This window comes from Protopterus annectens, chromosome 1.part1, assembly GCF_019279795.1.
Source record: "Protopterus annectens isolate FY-2018-M chromosome 1.part1, PAN1.0, whole genome shotgun sequence".
Taxonomy (NCBI): Eukaryota; Metazoa; Chordata; order Ceratodontiformes; family Protopteridae; genus Protopterus; species Protopterus annectens.
The window spans coordinates 14,533,641-14,555,449 of NC_056726.1; the positions used below are offsets into that span (position 1 = coordinate 14,533,641).

General features: G+C 40.2%; 1 protein-coding gene across 4 annotated transcripts in view; it reads right to left on the minus strand.

Moving 5' to 3' along the window:
• PDZD2 (PDZ domain containing 2) overlaps window positions 1-21,809 on the minus strand; it is a 2,738,687-nt gene that overhangs the window by 279,169 nt on the left and 2,437,709 nt on the right. For all 4 annotated transcript variants that reach the window (XM_044073368.1, XM_044073377.1, XM_044073386.1 and 1 more), the window contains one exon: window positions 15,530-15,633. In XM_044073368.1, the coding sequence (XP_043929303.1) occupies window positions 15,530-15,633 (104 nt within the window). The remainder of the gene's footprint in view (window positions 1-15,529; window positions 15,634-21,809) is intronic.

The window sequence follows — 21,809 nt, forward strand, 5'->3', positions numbered from 1 at the left end:
TCTTGGTTCTGAGAGAGGGGAGAGAAGGGGAAGTTGTGTAGTAGAGGTATGGTAGGAGGTGAGGGAATGGAAGGGTTGCAAGTAGGCATACGTTTGCTTACGGTATAGATAAAGTAGGCATTGAAGATGGAAGCAGTTTCTTGGGGTGAGTTATTAAGGCAGGGGTTTGCTACTGAGGGATTACTGGGGTGGAGAATTTCATTGACTGCATTCCAAAATTTTTGGGGATTTCTAGGATGTGAGGTTAGGGGTGTATGGTAAAGTTTTTTTTTTGTTTTTTTTGTCGATGTTAATGTGTTTTTGGTCAGGTTATGGAGTTCCTTATATTTTTGAAAATGCAAGTGTGATTTGGTGTTTATCCAGAGTTTCCATGCAAAATCTGTATTTTGCATGAGGGACTGGGTTGACTTGGGCAGCCAGGGTGAGCAGTGTGACTCTGACAGTTCTGGGCTAGGCTAGAGAGTTTAGTGTGTTTAAGAAGATGGAGCTGCATTGACAAACAGCTACATCAAGAGAATAAGAAAGGAAGGACCAGTCAATACAGGCAAGATAGTTATTAAAAGTCTCAGGGTTGAAGTTGGTTAATTTATGGCATTCTTTAAATTAATGGGGTCTAGAGAGGTTGGAGGAGAATCTTTGGACTTGACTAGGAGAATGATCTCTAATTGTATCTGGCAGTGATTCAGGGTGGTGATAGATGTTTGGATTGAAGACAAGAATCCAATCTAAGGTGGTAATGGAATTAGTGGGTTTGTAAAGAAAAGTGGGAGAAGAGATAAGCTGAGTAAAGCCATAAAGGTTTAAGCTTGTGGGAGGGGACTCAGAGTGAGGGCAAGCCAGTTAATATTAACGTCGCCTAGAATTACAGGTTCATTTAGTATAGTGTCAGCCATCCAGTGAATAATTTGTTCTAGTATAGGAATGTTGTCTCCTGGTGATATGGAGATGGATGCTATACTAGAGTTTTGTGGTTATTTAGTTTACAATTAGCAATGAAAAGTTAAGCTGGGTGAAAAGAGGGGGTGTGTTGGTTAGGAAGGTGGAGTACATAATGGCTACACCTCCACCTTTATATGTTCCATCAAGGCATAAGATGCTGTAGCCAGGGGGAAGAAATGCATTGTCTGTGTTACGTGGTTTCATCCATATTTCAGTGAGTGAGATTATGTTAGGGGAGTAATGAGAAATACAAGAGTGAACTTTTGTTGACTTGTTAAGAATGCTATCCATATTGATGGAGTAGATGGAGAGATGTTTGACATTGGGGATTGGTACTTGAAGGAGTAGGTGAGTAGTGTTGGAGGGAGTAGATAAGTTGTTGTGGGGACCTGGGTTGGGGGTGAATGTCACCAGACAGTCAAAGAGTGTTACAGAGGTGGTGTAAGAGTGATATAGTGGGGTGAGGAAGGAGGAGTTTCAGCTTTTTATGACGTGGAAAGGTTTTCAGAAGGAGTCTGATTTTGGGGGGAGTGTGTTCAGTGAAGGAGAAGAGAGTTGGAGATATAGAGGAGTAGTGAGGTGGTAGTAGAAGAGTAGGACGATGCAGTGAGAGGTGGTAGTAGAGTTGGATGATGTGGGGGAGTTAGGATGAAGATCAAGTTGAGTGTGATAAGAAATGAGGTAGAATAGAATGAGAAAGAGAAAGTTTAAGAGATGCAGGAGAAACATAGTGATATGTAAGGAATAAAATGGGTAGGCTGTTGTGTGAATGTGTAGAGGAAGGTGAGAGGTATAATTATGGAGGGGAGAATGTAACTAGGGAATGTTTGGGAGGTTTAAGAATGGCGAGACTAAGGTGCTGGGAGTGGTCAAGATAGGAGGGGTACAGTCAGATAGACTGAAGATAAGGACATTTAAAATGAATAGGGGGTGTGGCAAAATTGGTTAGCTGCAAAGGTAATTGATTCGGGGATGGGTGGGAATGGGGGCAGGGCAGAGGAGTGGAGTAAGCCCGAGCGTAGTGAGAGTGAATGGAGTGGGCTAGGCCACGACTCTTCATTGTGCAAGAAAAACAACCAGTGAAGCCCAGAGGGATAAGTACAATCACAGTAAAAAGTATGAAAGCAATGCCAATTGAGAGAATAATGAAGATAATCAGGAGGGATGGAGGGAGGAAGAGAAGCCAGTGGAGGTAGGTATAGAGTAGCCTGAAAACTTACAAGCAGCTAGAGTTATCGGTGGCCAAAGGTTTGCAGTGGGCTGTTTAGAAAAGCTGGGAAGAGGGGGAGAAGGAGTGAAAATGGAAGCTAGAGCCAGAAGTAGGTGGAAAGTAGTGCAGTTGGCAGACATCAGTGATAAACCGGACTCTAGATTTGTAATGAATACACTGGTGCAGAGTAACTTAGGGTGAACATACGAGTTAAAAAGGTAAACTGCTGCTGGGAAGGCTACTTCAGCCAGGAGATTTCAAAGGTTCATATGCCTGAGTCGGAGGCTACAGCATTTGGAAATCAGTCAGACTGGCTGAATTTTTCAACCTAAAAAAAGGGAGATGGAAAAGGTAGTTAGAGAATGGAGGTGGAACAGAAGTTTAGAATATTAGGAAAAGGAAGGGGAGAATGATGAGAGCAAGTTAGGAAACAACTAGTAGGTAGTAATTAGATTATCCCATGGTCACTTTTGTCACTGGTGCTTGAGTTAAGAGCTTAAAAGGTGTGTTGCTGTGTCCTGTGAACTTATGTCACATAGCTAAACAGATGCAATGCTGGTGTGAGGTGAGAGGTCTTCCTGACACCACTCACATGAGTATACATATGCACATTACAAATTTAGCATTCCATATATGCTTTGGGATCCACTTCCCAGCTTTGCTGTTATTTACATTTAGGTACCCTGAATAAATCATCCTGCTATTACTTATAACAAATGACTGTGAATAACACTGAACAATAAGAAGGCACTATGCACAAAAATGTAGATCAGTGTAAATAAATGAAGACTGCATGGTATTGCATCATAAACTTTGATCAACAGAGAATCTGCAAAATGACTGGCATTTTGTAACACACACTCTGTATACCCTTGTAATTTATGTTTGCAAATATTTACAATGGCAAGCCTCTCTGGACTTCTCATACAGGAGGCTTGGGTATCCACATCCTCCAACGTATGCATACAATTGTTGGAGGGACATGGAAGTAGCTAAATTAAGGTATACTTCCAGTTGCTCTTACCAGGCATGTGTGGGAACATATGCTCTCCAGTTTGGAGAAAAGTGGTAGCCTTTGGGGGAAGCAGAAGCTTATGTCACCCCTGGAGCATGGTCAAGGACTAGTATCGAAAATGTTCCTCCTGGCTGCCTTGTTGACCACTATGCTGTGGATTGCTCTTGACCAGTCAAGGAATGAATGGGCTCAGTTTTCAATGGCTGTCATCCAGGACTGGAACAAATGGGCACTGGATCTCTCACCTCAATGAGGAGCAAATGGACAGTAGTTGTAGTGGCCCGATGGTCAGAGGCATGGGGCAAAAATAAATACATTTATAGCTTCACAGGTACTTACTAGGCTGAGTGGTTAAAAGAATATGCAGGAATGAGCTTACCACTGAGTCTGATGCAAGTCTAGGTTTAACATTAGCATGTGCAGTACAGTCTGTAATACTGCTGCTGAAAGTAGTATTGGTGTTGAAGGCACTGGTGCCGATATCGTCTAAGGCAGAAGTCTACTGATGTGAACACAGACTCTGAAAACAAGGGTGTTGAGCTTGGCATCATCTTCTTGGCCTTGAACATCATAACCAATGAATGGGTTAAGCCCAAGCTAAGCATCAAGGACCTCAGGACTGAAGGCTCAAAGACTGAAGCACTGGATATCAGCAATAACTTCAAATTAATTGGCAAAGAGACTAATTACAAAGGCCTGATCCCAATTCCTGGAGTCTTTGAGATGCCTGGCACTGAGTACATCAGTGTAGATGACATTGGCATCAACACTGTTGACCTGGAAAGTGTCAGACCAAAAAAGGCCTGTGGTCTTGAGGCTAAAACCACAGTGAATCTTTGACACTTTTGTCAATGTTGATAAGCATTGTTTTTATTATACCACTAGATGGCACTATCTCTCATTTTTCTCAAACTAAGCTATTCTTTTATTCGTTATGTATGCTTTCATGGAATTTTATGTTATATACATTACAAATTGTAATGTATGAAGTAAGTGAGATTTTTTTTCTTTATTATGGGCCATTAAAATTAGCTATACAGATTATCACAATTACCTATAGGGATTATTTTGTACATTTGATAAAGAGTTTATTATATTACTTCTTATTAATGCCAATGTATATATTTATTGTTTATGTAGAGATATTTGTGCCTTAGTGCTCTTTTCAGTCTACATTGATGACATTTTCCACAACAGGCTACTGTGAGGATTGGCAAACAATTGCTATATATGGAGATTAAACATATGTTTCATGTATCATGTTAAGGTAGCCAGTTTTTGTTTTATTTATGTTTTGCTTTGTTTACTGAGATTATCACATATTTGACAGACAAGCTTTGGTGACTAAATATTTGATCATTTAGGGTTTTACTGCTATTGTAATCTGTAATATACATAAGTCATCAGCTGATTGGCTATATACTTTGATGGCTCCTTTTTTAAATGGTGCTTGTGTTCTAAGGTTCATTTAGCATTGAAAAAGCCCCTGGGTACAAAAAACACTGTCTGCTTGTTGGGGTCCAAAACATTTACCAGTAAATGTACTTTCATTCTATGGTATTGATTTCTGTGAAAGTGTCTGTGCTGAAATACTGTGCACCCCTGGCTTCGACTGTGCAAAGAAATTATGTCAAATGGTTGCATTCACTTGTTGTGTCTTTCGGCTTTTCCCGGTTAGGGGTCGCCACAGCGGAACTCCGATCCGCTAATGATTGGCAGTAGATTTTTACATGACAAGTTGCCGGCCCTGACGCACAACTTTCAATGAAGGTACGCCCATTCATGCATGTCTCCACACAGAAGACGCTCTAGCTGAGAATCAAACAGGACAATGTCTTACTGTGAGGCGACAACGCTACCGCAGCACCAATGGTTGCATTTACTAATGTCCGAATATAATCAAACACTAGTGATCGATATCCAACTTATTAAACAACAAAACACAAAAACAAACAAGAAGAAATTGCAGCAACTGTTTTTTTTTTGGGGGGGATAAGCCCCCCTGCACCCCCCCCACACCCTTGTACTTAAGTACAACAACCCCAATATTACAATCTATTGAGAAAAACATACCAGCACTTTGTGATCCACTGTGTTTACACAGTCGCTTGTGCTGTTGCTCAGTAACTTGAATAACTGGAGCATTCAATGACTTGAATGAAATCAGACTATACTCTGTGCATCTCATATTCCCATACAACTATCAGAAGGGTGTAGTACATGTGCTCAAGACGCACTTTCTTGTTGCCAGTCACTCATTTTGGCAAGTGTTCTAACTTCCACTAACTTGTTTCCCTTAACTAAACATCCCTACAAAGACCACCACTCTATCTAGCCCTTCCCTATACCCTGATTCTAACCCTAAAAACTCCCATCCAGATCCTAAACCTAAACTCCCAATGGCTCCTTAATCCTAAAATCCCCCTCCTCTCTGTAAATCTAATCACCTAACTGCCCCCTAAACCAAAAATTCTCCTCCCTTCCCTAAATCCGATCATCTAACTGCTCCCTAAACCCCTAACCTCCCTTCCCTCCCTAAATCTAAAGCCTCCCTTCTTGTTTCTCTTCCCAACTTACCTAACATGTAAGCAACTGCATGCAACAGCTGCTTGTTCAGTCATATTTGAGTTCTGAATGTGAGCAGCCTGGCCACATGGGCTATAAGACGCTTGAGTCTCTGGCATCAAGGAACTTGTTTTCAAGTGCTTGCGTCTCGAGCACTTGTAGTAGAACCCTATCAGAGCTACTACAGAACTGCGATCCTGTATGACACAGCAGCCCAGTGTCAAGCTCCTCAGAGCTTGACAAAGGGTGATACCTACTCTACCAACATCCTCAACCTACAAATAATTCTCTATCCGACTTCTACCATAAACAATTACCCTGGGATGACCACCTCCCCATGGTCAATTGCTTTTGATGGGATATTGGCAGTTGCTGAATCTGCCCATGTGGAATACCTTTTGTAATGAAAATCATCCTCTTTCTGTAAATGTCAAGGGTGGTTTCAATTTAAAAAAAAGCCTCAACCAGTATGTATCCTCTCTCACCACACACCCACCCAACAGAGCCCCTAGGGTGCTTTGACTACGAAGATCATGACCTCATGTCAGGACAACACCAGCTGTAAATCTGTTACCATACCATACATTAAATAAGAGAACCATATGTTCTGGAAACAAGTATGCTTTTGGATTAAAAGCAAATAAAACATACATCCATGTACCCAAACCTATACCATACATTAAATAAGAGAACCATATGTTCTGGAAACAAGTATGCTTTTGGATTAAAAGCAAATAAAACATACATCCATGTACCCAAACCTATACCATACATTAAATAAGAGAAGCATATGTTCTGGAAACAAGTATGCTTTTGGATTAAAAGCAAATAAAACATACATCCATGTACCCAAACCTATACCATACATTAAATAAGAGAACCATATGTTCTGGAAACTTGCTTTTGGATTAAAAGAAAATAAAACATACATCCATGTACACAAACTCATTTTCTTATCACACATCAAGCAGCAGTAACCCTGTGTCCACTTTCCCAGGGTTAAACACCTGCTGCCTCTCCTTAATAGGACACTGGCTGGTTCCTAGAAGGCTGCTGTCTACACTGAAATTATTATTTGTTTTAGTGCAGACGACCATCACTGCCTGATGGACCAAGACTCAAGATTACCATTGTTGACTCTACTTCCCTTTAATACTTACCACACTGAAAAAAGCAGCTCTTTATTTTCACCAATAAAAGAAAAATCCTCATTTTTTGACAGCTGCCTACAATATGAGGCCAGTGCTTGTAACATACTTTTTTATGGTTCAGAATTTTCCAAAAGGTATTTCAACAAATTGCCATAGCATACTGAGCTTATTAAAACGTTATCCACAAATGTTTAATCTAACATCTATGTAACATCGTAATATGAATTAGGGAAGAGCCACTGCCCAATATCACAGTCAAATTTTAGGTATCTTCCACCAAAAATTGGAGTTTAGTTACCTACAAAGCTTATTAGGAAGGATATAAGGCCAACACACTAGCAATCTGTGCTGAAATACTGAAAACTGAAAAAACTTCTAACTCTAGGTTTAATTTGAACATATATATTGCTGCTTTGAAACCTGTCATTTTCCTCAGTCGTGCATAACAGTCAGTCCTTCAGTCAGTTCTTTATGGAAGTGATTAACAGTAAATTTTTTAGAGTAAGAAAAAAACATTTCCTAATTACATGCAAATGTCCTAAAATCACCTTTTGTACTTTAAGAATTTTTGTGGCTTTTGTTCACTGGATCAAGGACATATCTTCAGACTCAGTCAGCAAATGCAAACTAAAAGTACATTCACTGGCAAAACATAACGGAAACTCATACTTAAACATGCTTAAAACTTTACTTAGTTGATTGTCGCCATTTCTGTTGGAAATATCTGTGTCATCATCATCAGCCCCTTTTTCCCATTTTTTCTACATGGGGTCAGGGTATCTTGTTAACTGTCGCCAACTCTCTCGAGTCAGTGCCACATTCCTGCTTTCTTCAACAATCTTGCCTGAGTGTCACAGATCTTCTTTCATACAATCCATCTACCTCTTTGCTGACCATCCTTGCTTCCTCTCACCCTCTTCCTCTCTGCCCCAAATGTTCATCACCGGATTGTCGTCTGCTTTTTTGCACGTGTCCAAACCACCGTAATCTGTTCTTTTTTATCTTTTCTGCAATTGGAGCTACTTTGGCTTCTGCTCTTATGTCCTCATTTCTTCATCTGTCCCACAGTGTGCATCCTATCACCCTTCTCAGGCACTTAATTTCCATCACCTCTAGCTTCTTCAACTGTTCTGCCTTTACTGCCCAGGTTTCTGTACCATACAGTAGTACTGTTCATACCACTGTCTTGTACACCTTACTTTTCAGTTTCTTTGGCATTCTTCTGTCATAGACTACACCTGATACTCTATGTCAGTTGGGTGCAACCCCTCTGATTCTAGCTTTGACCTCCTCATTCAGACTTTCCTTCTCCTCAACAACCCCTCCCAGATACCTGAAGCTGTTTACCTGTTCCACTATCTTCCCTTCTATCTCTATACTCAGCTTCTTCTGATTTCTCCAGTTTGCTGCCATTACCACCGTCTTATCTGTGCTTAGTTACATCTCATGTGCCTTCAGTTTTGCATTCCATTCTCCTATCATTTGCTGAAGTTCTAGCTCAGAGTCTGTCTGTAACGCCACATCGTCTGCATGCAACAACTTTGCTGATCTGTCCTCTTTGACCTGTTTGCTAATGTAGTCCATCACCAGTATGAACAGCAGTGGGCTCAGAGATGAACTCTGGTGTACACCCACTCCCACTGGGAACCCCTCTGTGAGGCCGAACACTGTTTGTACTTGAGTCATTGGGTCATTGGACAGAGCCTGCACTAATTCTATCAATGTTTCTGGGACTTCAAACCACTGCAGTACTGCCCAGATTAGCTTTCTTGGGACCTTGTCATATGCTTTCTCCAAGTCTAGGAATGCCCAGTTGGACTCTCTCCTCATCTCTAGCTTCTTCTCAAGTATCTGTCTCACTACAGATATTGGGTCAATTGTGCTGCATCCAGATCTGAATCCGAACTGCTCATCTCCCATTTTACATTCTACTACTCTGCGTATCTGTTTATCTATCACCCTCTCCAGAACTTTCATGCAATATGATAGGAGTTTGATGCCTCTGTACTGCCCATAGTTGTGGATGTCCCCTTTGTTCTTGTACACTGGCATGAGTATGCTTATTCTCCAGTCATCTGGGATACGCCTTTCTCTCCACACTGCTATTAGCACCCTCAGGAGCCATTTCTCTCCTATCTCACCCAGCATCTTTATCACATCTGGAAATATGTGTGTGCCCTTGTTTATTTATTTATTTAAACATATTAGACTTAGTGTTTAAATATATTTTGAAAAATATAAATTTAAGCAAATAAAACAGTATTTGTTAAAAAAAAAAAAAGATTCTCAGGCCTTCCTTGTCTAATATACAGTCACATCAAATGTATATGTGAATAAAGTACCTTTCAGTATGCAGATATTTTTGAGCTGAACATCTTAGGAACAACATAACTCTCCTTTTTACTTTTAAAATTATCTAAATTTGAATATTACCTGTAATTCTAAAAGACTTATTGCAGAGTGAGTTACTCTGCTCTAATGCCTATTTATAAAGCAACGTTACACCACAGTAACTCATGTATAAAATCATCATTATACAAAGTAACTCGCATATAAAATCATTACACCACAGCAGCTCATGTATAAAATCAGCATTACACCACAATGATTCACATACAAAAACATCATTATACCATAGTAGCTCATGTACAAAATCATTATTCCACAGTGACGCACGTATACAATCAGCATTAAACCCCAATAATTCATGTATAAAATCATTATACCAAAGTAACTCACATATAAAATCATTACACCACAGTAACGTGTATAAAATCATCATTACACTACAATGACTCACATACAAAATCATTATACCATAGTAGCTCAAGTATAAAATTGTTACTGCACAGTGACTCACGTATACAATCTGCATTACACCACAGTAACTCACGTATAAAATCATCCTTAGACCACAGTAACTCAAATATAAAATCATCATTGTGCCACAACAACTTGCATATGACATCTGCATTACACCACAGTAACTCACTTGTAAAAGCAGTATTACACTCCAGTAACTCACATATCAAATTTGCATTACACCACAGTAACTCATTTGTGCATTAAACCACAGTAACTCACTTGCAAAAGCAGCATTACACCACAGTAACTCACATATAAAATCATCATTACACCCCAGTAACTCATGTAAAAAAAACAGCATTAAATCATAGTAACTCACATATAAAATTTTTGTTACACTACAGTAACTCACATATAAAATCATCATTTCACCCCAGTAATTCACATATATCATAACACCACAGTAATTCACACATAAAATCATCATTACACTACAATTACTCACATACAAAATCAGTATCACACCACAGTATCTCACTTGCAAAAGCATTACACCCCAGTAACTCACATATAAAATCGTCATTACACCACAGTACCTTATGTATAAAATCAGCAGTACACCACAGTAACTCACTTGTAAAAGGAGTATTACACCACAGTAACTTCTGTATGTAAAAGGAGCATTACATCACAGTAACTCACTTATAAAAACAGCATAATAACGCATATACATAAAATCAGCATTACACCACAGTAACTCTCACGTATAAAATCATCCTTAGACCAAAGTAACTCAAATATAAAATCATCATTGTGCCACAACAACTTGCATATAAAATCTGCATTACACCACAGTAACTCACTTGTAAAAGCAGAATTACACCCCAGTAACTCACATATCAAATTTGCATTACACCACAGTATCTCACTTGTAAAAGCAGCATTACACCACAGTAACTCACATATAAAATCGTCATTACACCACAGTACCTTATGTATAAAATCAGCAGTACACCAGCGTAACTCACTTGTAAAAGGAGTACTACACCACAGTAACTTGTATATGTAAAAGGAGCATTACATCACAGTAACTCACTTATAAAAACAGCATAGTAACCCATATACATAAAATCAGCATTACACCACAGTAACTCGCTTTTAAAAGCGGCATTATAGCACAGTAACTCATATATAAAAGTTGCATTATACCGCAGTAACTCGAGTATAAAATCATTCTCACTTAGACTGAGATCTGTCCATTAGAATATGACCCTTAGTAGGTGCTCCTTTGTTTTACTATTGTAAGAGAAGGCAGCCTGTTTATTTTTAAGAGGCTTTGCTTGAACTTAAGTGGAATCTTGACAGCTGCTGTGGGTTAGGAAGTACATGCTGCTGAGCAGTTCACTAATCAGAGAGATGCTACTTAACAGCTTTTCTTAGGGTGACTCACTTTTGAGAAACTGAAAGATTGACAGACAGTCAAACTACTTCCCAAAAAAACAAAAACTCCAAACCAGACTGTGAAAATTGAAACCACAGTGGAAAAAAATCAAAGTATTAGACTAGATAGCCACCAAATATGCCATATATATGGAAACACTCCATATAATCAAACATTTGTAATATGCAAATGTTTTTTGCAGGTGGGCAAGCCTCCCACATTCCTTGAACAACTTATATGAAGTCTATGGATGCAATAACTTGAAGAAGGGAAACATCTCCCAATTGGAATCATTGTTCTCACACACACACACACACACACACACACACACACACACACACACACACACACACACACACACACACACACACACACACACACACACACACACACACACACACACACACACACACACACACACAAACACACACACACACTGTACCAGCAGTGAATGCCTAACAAAAACAGCAATTGCAGTTCTGTACATTGGCACTGTTTACTGACTATTACCCATACAAATCAACAATAACATTACTAATTTTACAAAACATGACTCAAAATAATATAAGGAGCCATGGCAGTCATTCTGCAAAAATCAGCTAATTAAACCACTTCTTAAAAATCCAACCACTATAAACATGCAAGTAATTTCTCTCTTCCAAATGAATCTACTTATTTTTTGACCAGTTGAAATTCTACAATTTGACTGCTCTGCCAAATGAATATATATATATATATATATATATATATATATATATATATATATATATATATAGACATACAACACACACAAATGTGCATACACTTGTATAGACATACACTATATTGTGTGTGATGACCCACCATTGGACTAGTAATCAAGGAGATCAATCCTCACCACTGGCATGTGTGGGGGATGTTCACTGGGAGGATAACAGTATTTCCAGATGCGGCTCTCTCTGCATCAAGTGGAATTTCCCTTAAAAGAACACAGAGACTACAGTCAGTCTGAAGCTGGTTACTCCCTCTTTCTCCAGATACCCAATAAGATTCCCCACTGGTACAGCTATAGAGTTGAGTCCTTGGCCAGGGGGTTCCAAGCCAAGTCCTCCAGCACTCTCTCTGTCCAACCAGTGCTTCATGTCCTTGCCCAAGTAGGTAACACACCGAGTATTGGAGATTTGATTTGTGCGCACACACACACACACACACACACACACACACACACACACACACACACACACACACACACACACACACCTGGGAAAGGCTGACACAGGTTTACAATCTATGCCCCCTTTTGCCCAGACTATAAGGTAGTTACCACTGCCACCAGAACCCCTCGCCAGCTACCTTAAGGCTCTTCCAAGGGTACCCAAAATACTGAAATTAATATTAATACAAATGGTAGTTTGACCAAGAGCAAGGCTATCAGGAGTGGCCCACACAGTGTCACCAAATAAATATGCAAATACTCTCAAAAATTAAAGATCTCTACAAAGATCAACCACATTGAAAGGTTTAAATGTATTTAATATTTAATAATAAAATACTAAGTATATATTCACAGTGATATCAGAGTTTAAACCCACAGGAAATATTTAAAATACCTTTGCAGGACAGACTAAGTCAAACAAAGAAAAACAATATCTAAACTATGCTTCACTATTCCTGGCTGAATTTAGGAGAATTATACTATTCCCCTAATAACTTACTTAATAGAGCAAGGCAGATGATGTGGTAAGTGGTCCTTCTTGTTATCAGACCCAAGACAGAATACAGAATGCTCTGTCTCACTAAGAGACTTCTCAAAATAATATCTAAAATATTACTGCTGGGAGAGCTTGCAGAATGAAATCATTTTTGGTCATCTGACTTCTAGTTCTGATGCAAAACCCCAGTTGCTGAAAGTTGGCAGGACTTAACACCTACTTGTAAAAATACACACACAAGGGCTTTTGCTCAGATCACTGGTAGGTGCTGGAAGTCAGAAAACAATTGCATACCACCACACTTCCAGAGAGTAATTAGTTCACCCCAAAGACAATACAGAAAGGTTCCTAGTACAGACTGTGTGTCTCTGGCTGCCTTGAAACCTGTGAGACAGCATCTTTATCGCCCAGCCTATAAAGTGATTTAATTTCAGGTATTTTTCTAAAGTTTGCTGGACTGAGGTTAACCTTTCCATTTCCTCTATTAAAACATATACATTCAAACAGTTACAATAGTGCATGTACATTTCTGTTCTCTCCACCAAGGCACACTGTGCATACATTTCAAACACAAGCAGTTTGCAAATACATTTTCAACACAAACATCTTTACAAATCAGTTTGATATACACATGACATACAGTTCTAATACATTTGTAACACCAACATCTTGTATGAATCAGTTTGATATTCAAAAATAACATAATTATTTACAAAATTCCAGCTAGCTGTGCTGGCAGTAGCTCCTTTCATCACAATGTGAATGCACAAAATGTATTTTTTTAATACTTTCCTCCAGTTTACCTGCAAGAAGAACCTAGTACATGGTCAAGGCAAATGTTCAGGAAATTGCCAAAACAAAGGTGTGGGGGTAGACAAAACAAATCCTTCAAAGCACAAAAGGAACACACCAAGAATTTACTGTATAACAGGTTATGGAAAATATCTGCAGAAAGCCTGTGAATGCTACAGTTCATGCAGAAATGCTGAATTACTTTTTCCATGCTGGTATTTAGAAAGAGTTAACAAGGCAAACTCTACCAGCATGGGAATGAATGTTAGGCAGGAACAGACAGACAGACTTGAAAATGATTAGGAAAAAAAGTAGTGAATAAACTAGAGGGACTTCAAGGAATAAGATGCATGGTCTGGAAAAACTACATCAATGAAAGAGTTGAGAGCAAATACTTGTGAACCACCTGTTGAGCCACCCTTTGGATACTGGAGTAGTTATTTTACAGTATTTGGGGAAGGTGGGTCAATATTACCTACTTGGTTTAGAAGGAACATGCTCAGATAAAGGCCAATCTCCTCACTTCTATCATAGGAAATTGTATTAGAAAGAAGACATCCATCCTGGGAAGGGTATGGTAAGGATACCAAGGAGAAAGTGAATGGAATTCCTTAATCCTAGTTATTCACTATAGAAAACAGAATGACCTCATGTACAATCACTACAAGAAATAAATTCTCCTCACCACTACTAATTAACATCCACCTGAAGCCTGAAGTTGTGGATTCATGTACAATCACGATGGAAGTCAGAATGACCTCATGTGTAATCACTATGGAAAACAGAATGACCTCTCGTATAAGAAATTTTGCAGGTCTAGCTTCTACTGCCTCTATGCCTGTGTTAAAACTTGAGGAGTACAAGGAAAAAACAATGGGAATGTAATTTATTTGGACCACTACTTTGTTTAACTCCAAACAGTATATATTTACTCCTTCATCTTACCAAAGTATACTACAGCATGTCATACCTCCAGGATCACCCTGCTAACCTTTAAGAAATCCTGCAAAGGAACAAACCCCTGCAATACTTTGGTGTATACTGAATTGGAAAACTTAAGATTACTGGGAAATGGTGCTGCCTGTATGGTTCTGCTGAGCATATGCACTTCAAAACTTTATGGTTTACATTTTTTTACCTACAGCTGTTTTTTTTTTATTTGTATTTTTTGTAAAATGAATAAGCACAAGCCACCAAGTTTTGATGTTTTGGCAACAATAAAAGCTACTTGTTTCCACCTTAGTAGTGACATACAGATACTTAAACAGGAAAAAGGATCACACTGTAAGAGAACTAATCCTCTAATGTAAAAGGCCAACACCGAGCTGAACCTTTGTTAGATAATCTAAAATGACCAATAAAAAAGACCTGCACTGACTGGGGACTACTCTCTGTTATTTAGGAATGGAGCAAGGCTTGTAACTGAAGAAAGAATGCATTTCAAGAACACACCACACAGCAGTACACTCTAATAATGTACCTGAAGAGGAACCTGAAAGCTAATTCACATACTCCCTTAAGTCATTTTAGACATATGCCCTTATGAGGGGTGGGGAGTACACATACAATTTGCCAGTTCCTTACACTGTAAACAGTATAATAAACATTTCACTGATGATCTCGGTGCAATTTCTTAGTACCAATTTTCCAAAGTCAGCAGTAAACGTTTTTTAGAGGTAAAAGGCCATGTAGCCAAGAAACTAATTTGCTCTGTATGCAATAAACTAATGGTTTTGTTTAAGACCATTTTAAAACATTTACATTAACAACTACATCTGCCAGTCATTTAAAATGTGTCTCTCATTAGCACACATTCATGTTATCAAAAATCAAAAAAGGTCTTTGTGGTTATGGTATCACAAATTGTCTGGGTACATAAGTAATAAATCTACACATAGTTCCATTTTTTACTGCCCTTACCCGACTTAGTGGCTCCAGGAAGCGTTTCATTGTCCAGCTGAGGGAAGGGGATCCTTCACGCTGCTTTGATCTTATAGAAGGGGAAGGACTCTTAGATGGTATTCCTGCAGAAACGATAGAAATGAAAAAAAAATCTCTAAAGATGATGCACGAGAAAATATTGTGGATAAAAATTATGACTTTATTATACCTGCAGTGTTTAGCCAGCTATTTCACTCCTTCTACACCTGTCCCAACACTTTAAGTAACTCAGTAGTACTTCAGAAACCACTAAGGCAAAACTACCCAGACACCTGCATCTGTTTCTAAAAGAAATGCCTTTACATTTGTAAATGGGGCTTGGATCTGTCTTCCCCAATATTTTCTCTTTCACTTTAGAGAATGAGTGACCTGTACATCAACACCCTGATTGGAGAACGAACATCTTCCAGCAGGGTGTTAATCTACAGGCAATGCCCACTTAAAATGAGTCCACTGTTTTGTGGTACCGTATTAAGCTACCATAGAGCTCGGTCTGAAAGAAAGTTAATAGCTGCCATTATTTTACACTCGCTAAGCAGTGTGTTTGCCGTTTAGCAAGTATAAAATAAAAAAAGAAGAAAATTAAAAAAAAAATAGAAAAGTGTCTGTGAGTATGTTTATGTCAGTGTGTATGAGTGTATGCTTGCATGAGAGTGCAAGTGAGATTGATTGGGTCATTATTTTACACTTGTTAAGCAGCACTTTTGCTGTTTACTGAGTGTAAAAGTAAAAAAACCCCAAAAAACAAAGAAAGAAAAATGTGTGTGTGTGTGTGTGTGTGTGTGTGTGTTTGTGCGCACGCGCGCATGTGTGTGAGTGTATGCATGCTTGTGTGTGTGTACGTATGGATGGATGTGAAGTGTGAGAGCTATTGAGCAGTGACAGCAGAAACAGTTAAGAGGTTTGCATATCTCTCTACCTCTCAGCTTAAGAAATCTGAATAAAGCCTAAAATAAATGGAGCACAAATGCTCAAAAACAGGAAAGAATTTTAAATATTGTTCTTATAAGATTACAAAGTTGCTTGAATAGTTGTTGTTGTTTTAGTATCAATTTTCTGAAGAAAATACAAGTCTGAAACTTAAATGTATGTCATTATATAGTGACTACAATCCCCAATCACTGGAACAAACCACGCATCTTAAGAGTAAAAGACCAAAAAAAATGAAATATATAAGTGGATAGTTTTTTGAAAATGTTATATTTTGGATGCAAGATACTTCCTCCAACACCATTTACGTATGCTACAGCAAGTTTGAAACATTAGGTGGAGGAACTACTTTACATGAAAAATATATACAAAAAAATAATATAGTAAAAAAAAAAAAAAAAGTAAATAAAACAGTACAATTTCACATACAGCCGATTCTCTAAGTGCAATAATGCCCTCCAGGGTGTTTGTTAATGCATAAATAATGCCCTTCCAAGGGTGTAGAGGCTCGATGTGCACAGTGTCACACACCCTGTTGGGCATTACTGCTTCATAGGTTCATAGGTTCATAGGTTCATACTAGGCTATCTACCCAAGGGCATTTATAAGCCTAGCCCATAGTTATGTGGCTTTCGCCACCCCTTTAGTTTGAATAAAAACTATGCCTATCATTTTGCTGTGCCTCTGTCAAGCAGTGACACTGAAGTAATCCCTGGGGTATATCTGCAATCTCCCATCCATTGGTCAAGATTCCTCTTGAACAAGGCCAGAGAGGTGCTCTGCCTCACATGTACCGGGATTTTGTTCCACAGTATAGGGAGTCTCTGGGTGATGAATCTGTCCCTCCAGCACATTCTATTTATAACCGTGTCAAGGTTTAAGTCTCCCGCCCTTGTGATTCTGAGGGATCTAGTTTTTTTGAGGTGAAGCATATTCATCAAATCTGGGTTTGACATGGCCTTATATGTCAGGCACAGGTCACCTCTGAGCAAGCGGTATGAGACTGAATAGAGCTGGAGTTCTTTCAGTCGGGCAGCATAAGACATATTTTTGAGACCCTTTATCCTTTTGGTGAGGAACTTTTGGGGCCTTTCAAGCTGCAGCAGGTGTCTGGTCAGATACATTCCGAATGGGGCATTGTACTCAATCATAGGTCTAATGAGTGATGAGTACAGGGGGACGATGACCTCCCTTGATCTAGATGTGAATCCCTTCATGATCAGGTGGGCGATATAGAAGGTTTTCCTAACTACTTTAGCAACATGAGTGTCAAACGAAAGGCTACTGTCAACCTGGGTCCCCAGATCCCTGATGACTTTTTCTCTGCTCAGTGGATTGCCACCTATATGGTAGCTAGGGGTAACCTTGTTTTTCCCGAAGGTTATGACTATGCATTTTTTGGCGTTTAACTTCAGGCCATGGCTCTGGCACCAGTTATCCGTTTCTGTGAGGCCCTTCTGGAGGATATCTGTGTCAGATGTGTTTTCGACTATGGCGTCCAGTTTGCAGTCATCTGCAAACTTTGTCAGCCATAGCCCTCCTGTGTTTGCTTGTACTTCAGAAAAGTAGATGCCGAACAAGAGTGGACCCAGGACTGAGCCCTGTGGGACACCACTTGTGACAGGCTTTGAGTCTGACATGGCTCCAGCAACTCTGACCCTGTGGGTTCTGTCACTTAGCCAGTTTGCAACCCATCTTGTGATGTATGGGTTTACATTCAAGCTGATGAGTTTTTCGATGATACCTGAGTGGGGTATTGTGTCAAAGGCCTTTGCCAGGTCGAGGTAGGCTGTATGGACTGCCTTTCCTCATCAATGGCCTTGGTGACTGTCTCGAAAAGTCAACCAAGTTTAAGAGGCAGGATCTGCCTTTGACAAAGCCAAACTGGGTTGGATCCAAAGTCTACAAGTTCCCTATGTCTTTATTTATGAGTTCCATTATGATCCTCTCCATGGCTTTGCAGATAAGGCTTGTCAAGCTAATGGGGTGGTAATTTCCAGGGTCTGTGGAGGCACCGCCCTTATGAAGTGGGACCACAGGGTATCCTGGGGTGAGGCTAAGATTAAACAGCTGTCCTAACTGGGGGTTTAATTCCTCGTTGAGTTAATGACGCTCACAGCCGTGGACACCATTCATCCCCATGGATGCTGTGTTTTGCCTTAGTGAGGGCAGTTCTCACTTGGGCGTTGGAGATGTTTGGGGCTACAATCCTCTGGAATAGATATCTCTCCTTTTGGGGGGAGAAGTTTGCACTGAACCTGTCAGCCAGTATGTTGGCAATGTGTGTAGGTTCAGTAATTTTCACATCATTTTGAACTAATTCTGAGCATATCTGGGAGTTTCCTCCTAGGTTTCTAACATAGCTAAAGAAGGCCTTATGATTCTCTTTAGAGTCCTTGGCGATTTTTCTCTCAAAATTTGCCTTGGATGATTTTATGAGAGCTCTTAGTTTTTTACTTATAATGATCAAAGGTGTCTTACCTTTCAAGGGTTTTGCTCTATCTTGTAGTAGCTTCCTCCTTTTGTTGTAGAGCTTGTTTATGGCTGAGGTCCACCAGACTGGATGCTTGCCTTTGGTACAGAGAGTCTTAGTTTTGTTTGGGATTGCCTGATCCATGCAGTCCTGTAGGTGCTGGTAGAAGGCATTTGTAAGTGATTCAGCGGTTTGAGTAATGTTTACCACTGGCTCAGGGGCCTTAAAGGAGACCACACTAGTTTTTAGAAGTGTGAAATCAGCTTTTGAGAAGTTTTTCACTGTGGTCTTTTTGTTTCAGGTGGGGCGGGATGAGGACCTCCAGCGAGATTAGTTTATGATCTGATCTCACCAGTGAGGGGTATACTTCGGTGTTGAACATTTTGATCCCATGTTCGTGATGATGAGATCAAGTATGTTTTCTCCTCTTGTGGGGATGGTGACTAGTTGTTCCATGGCATTTGAGTTTATGAACTCCAGGAATCTTTGGGTTAGAGTGTTGGGCTTGAGTAGTGTTCCCAGTCTATATTAGGGTAGTTGAAGTCACCTAGTATGATGGTGTTTGGAGATACATTTATCCCTCCAATGTTTTCAGGAAGGCCATGTGAGGTTCCTGAGTTTGAGAGGGTGGCCTGTAACATGCTACAAATTGCAGAGCAGTCTTGCCTATGGTTAATTGCACCTGGATGGTCTCCGATGCATCGTTGCCACCAACCTTGAGGTGTGGGTGTCCTTTATGAATATGGATACCCCTCCTTTCTTGGTGTTGTCCGGATTTTGGGGCGGAAAGCATGATATGAGGTGAAACCTGTTAGTGCTGGGGTGCTCTCAGGAGCCTTGAACCAGGTTTCTGTCACAGCACAGACATCGATGTTCTCCATATTGAGAAGGGCCTCGAGTGCGTGCATCTTGAGCTTGAGACTTCTGGCATTGAGCAGCATTACCCTTAGTTTTTTCCTTTTGGTGTTCTAGGGTGGTAGGTTTAGAATTTGAGCCTTGCCTAAAAAGGCACTATGGGGTGGCAAGAGCCTTTGCCAATATCCGAAGCCCAGGGTGACAGGTGCAAGCCGCCCCTTTAGTCACAGCGTGGCTTGTCCAGCATGTCATCCCAGGCAGACAGACATTGGATCCCCTTTGAATGACACCAGAATTTAAGCCAATTATTAAAGCTGATCATCTTATCACTGTATTGTGGCATCATTCTAGGTGAAGGTAGGATACTGCTCAAGGTCAGGGTCATACCTGCCTGGGCTACATAATCAGAGAGCTCCTCGATGTCCCTTTCATGTAGTCCATCTCAGGTCGTTGACACCAGCGTGGACAATGACTGAGTCGTGTACCTTCTGTTGAGAGACCTGAGTGCTTGCGTTATGTGGCGGATTCTAGCGCCCGACAGGCAGCTTACTGTGACCTTCTCTTTACTCAGTCTGGTGAGCGGGACGTCAGTGTGTCTGACTATGGAATCACCAATGACAAGTGTGTCTGGCATTTTGTTTGGCCTTAAGGGCTGTGACTGTTTGACACTCTGACTGTGTGGTCTATGTGTTGCATGTGTTGGGTCGTGAGGTGGTAGTTGTTTGGGTGTCTGCTTTGGTGGCCTCTGCTGTTTTGGTAAATTTTTGATCAGAGCCTCCTAGTATGTCTTTGTGTGAGTATGTGTATGATTTGAAGTTGTGATGGTACCATGTGTGACTGGGTATGTATTGTGTGTGGTTACCTTCTCCTCCTGTCTGGTCTTGCCAGTCCTATGTTGAGAGAGCTCAACCTCCAGTTTGGCCGTATAGTTGCATCTCTCGCATGTATTTGTGTTTTGTGGGAGAAGGAGAGGATTGTCTGTGTACATGAGGCAATTGTAACATTGCCTCAATATTCCCAGGTTCACCAGTTGAGCTGGAGAGGACACTAGCAACTGATCCCTCGACATACTAGAAGTAGTAGATAAAGAGACTTTCAAAGGACTCGGGGAAGTGGGTTTTAGGCTGGTGGGGTACTATCTATAATAAGAGTGCTTTATCAAGGTGCAAGTACTGTAGGAGTAAGTGCTAGGCTTTACAGATAGAGAATAGTCTACTTGGGAATCAAGTAGAGATGAACTTTTCAGTTATAGGATATGCTGGTTAGATCAGCAGTACAGCTCGAGGAAGGTAGTTCTAAGGGAAAATTGGAAGAGTGGAATTTAGATGGCCCAAATAGTTTAACCTTGTTTAACCGCTGCTCTTGTGTGCAACATGTTTTATAGCAGGGGGCTGAAGGGAGCTCGGAATTGGCCCAAAACAACCAATGGACTACTAGTTTCTGGCTGAAACTTCACCAAATCGGACAAAAAGGTCGCTCAGTGCTTCCCACTCCAACTGGTAAGCAAAGAAACTTCCCTCCTTCCTAATAAGGCAATGGATCAGTAACAGGAACTAAAAACAAAGCCCAGGGATCAGCAACTCTGAAACTGGACTACTCTAGTTCAGTAAGGCAGGAAAACAAGAGATTTTTTGTTTTATTACAGAGACAAGGAAAAAACAGACAGTAAATGCTATAAATGCTGTAAATCGGCTAGCACTTTAGTGTGTAGCCTACAGAAACAATTTGCAACAATTAGTAACTTAAAGTGCAATAAACAGTGTAAAATGCAGAAATCACTTAAAGTAGCAGTAAAACAGGCGAAATGCAGTCGCTAGCTTAAATAACAGTGGGAAAGCCACAAAAATACTTATATCTGGTAGAAAGTCACTCTTTTAGCTCTCTGCTGCTTGGATCACTCTGCAGGCCACTACGAGGATCTGTGCTGAGTTGGTACAAGCGGGAAAACGTGTTTAGCGTGTTTTATAGCAGGGGCTGAAAGGAGCTAGATTTGGCCCAAAA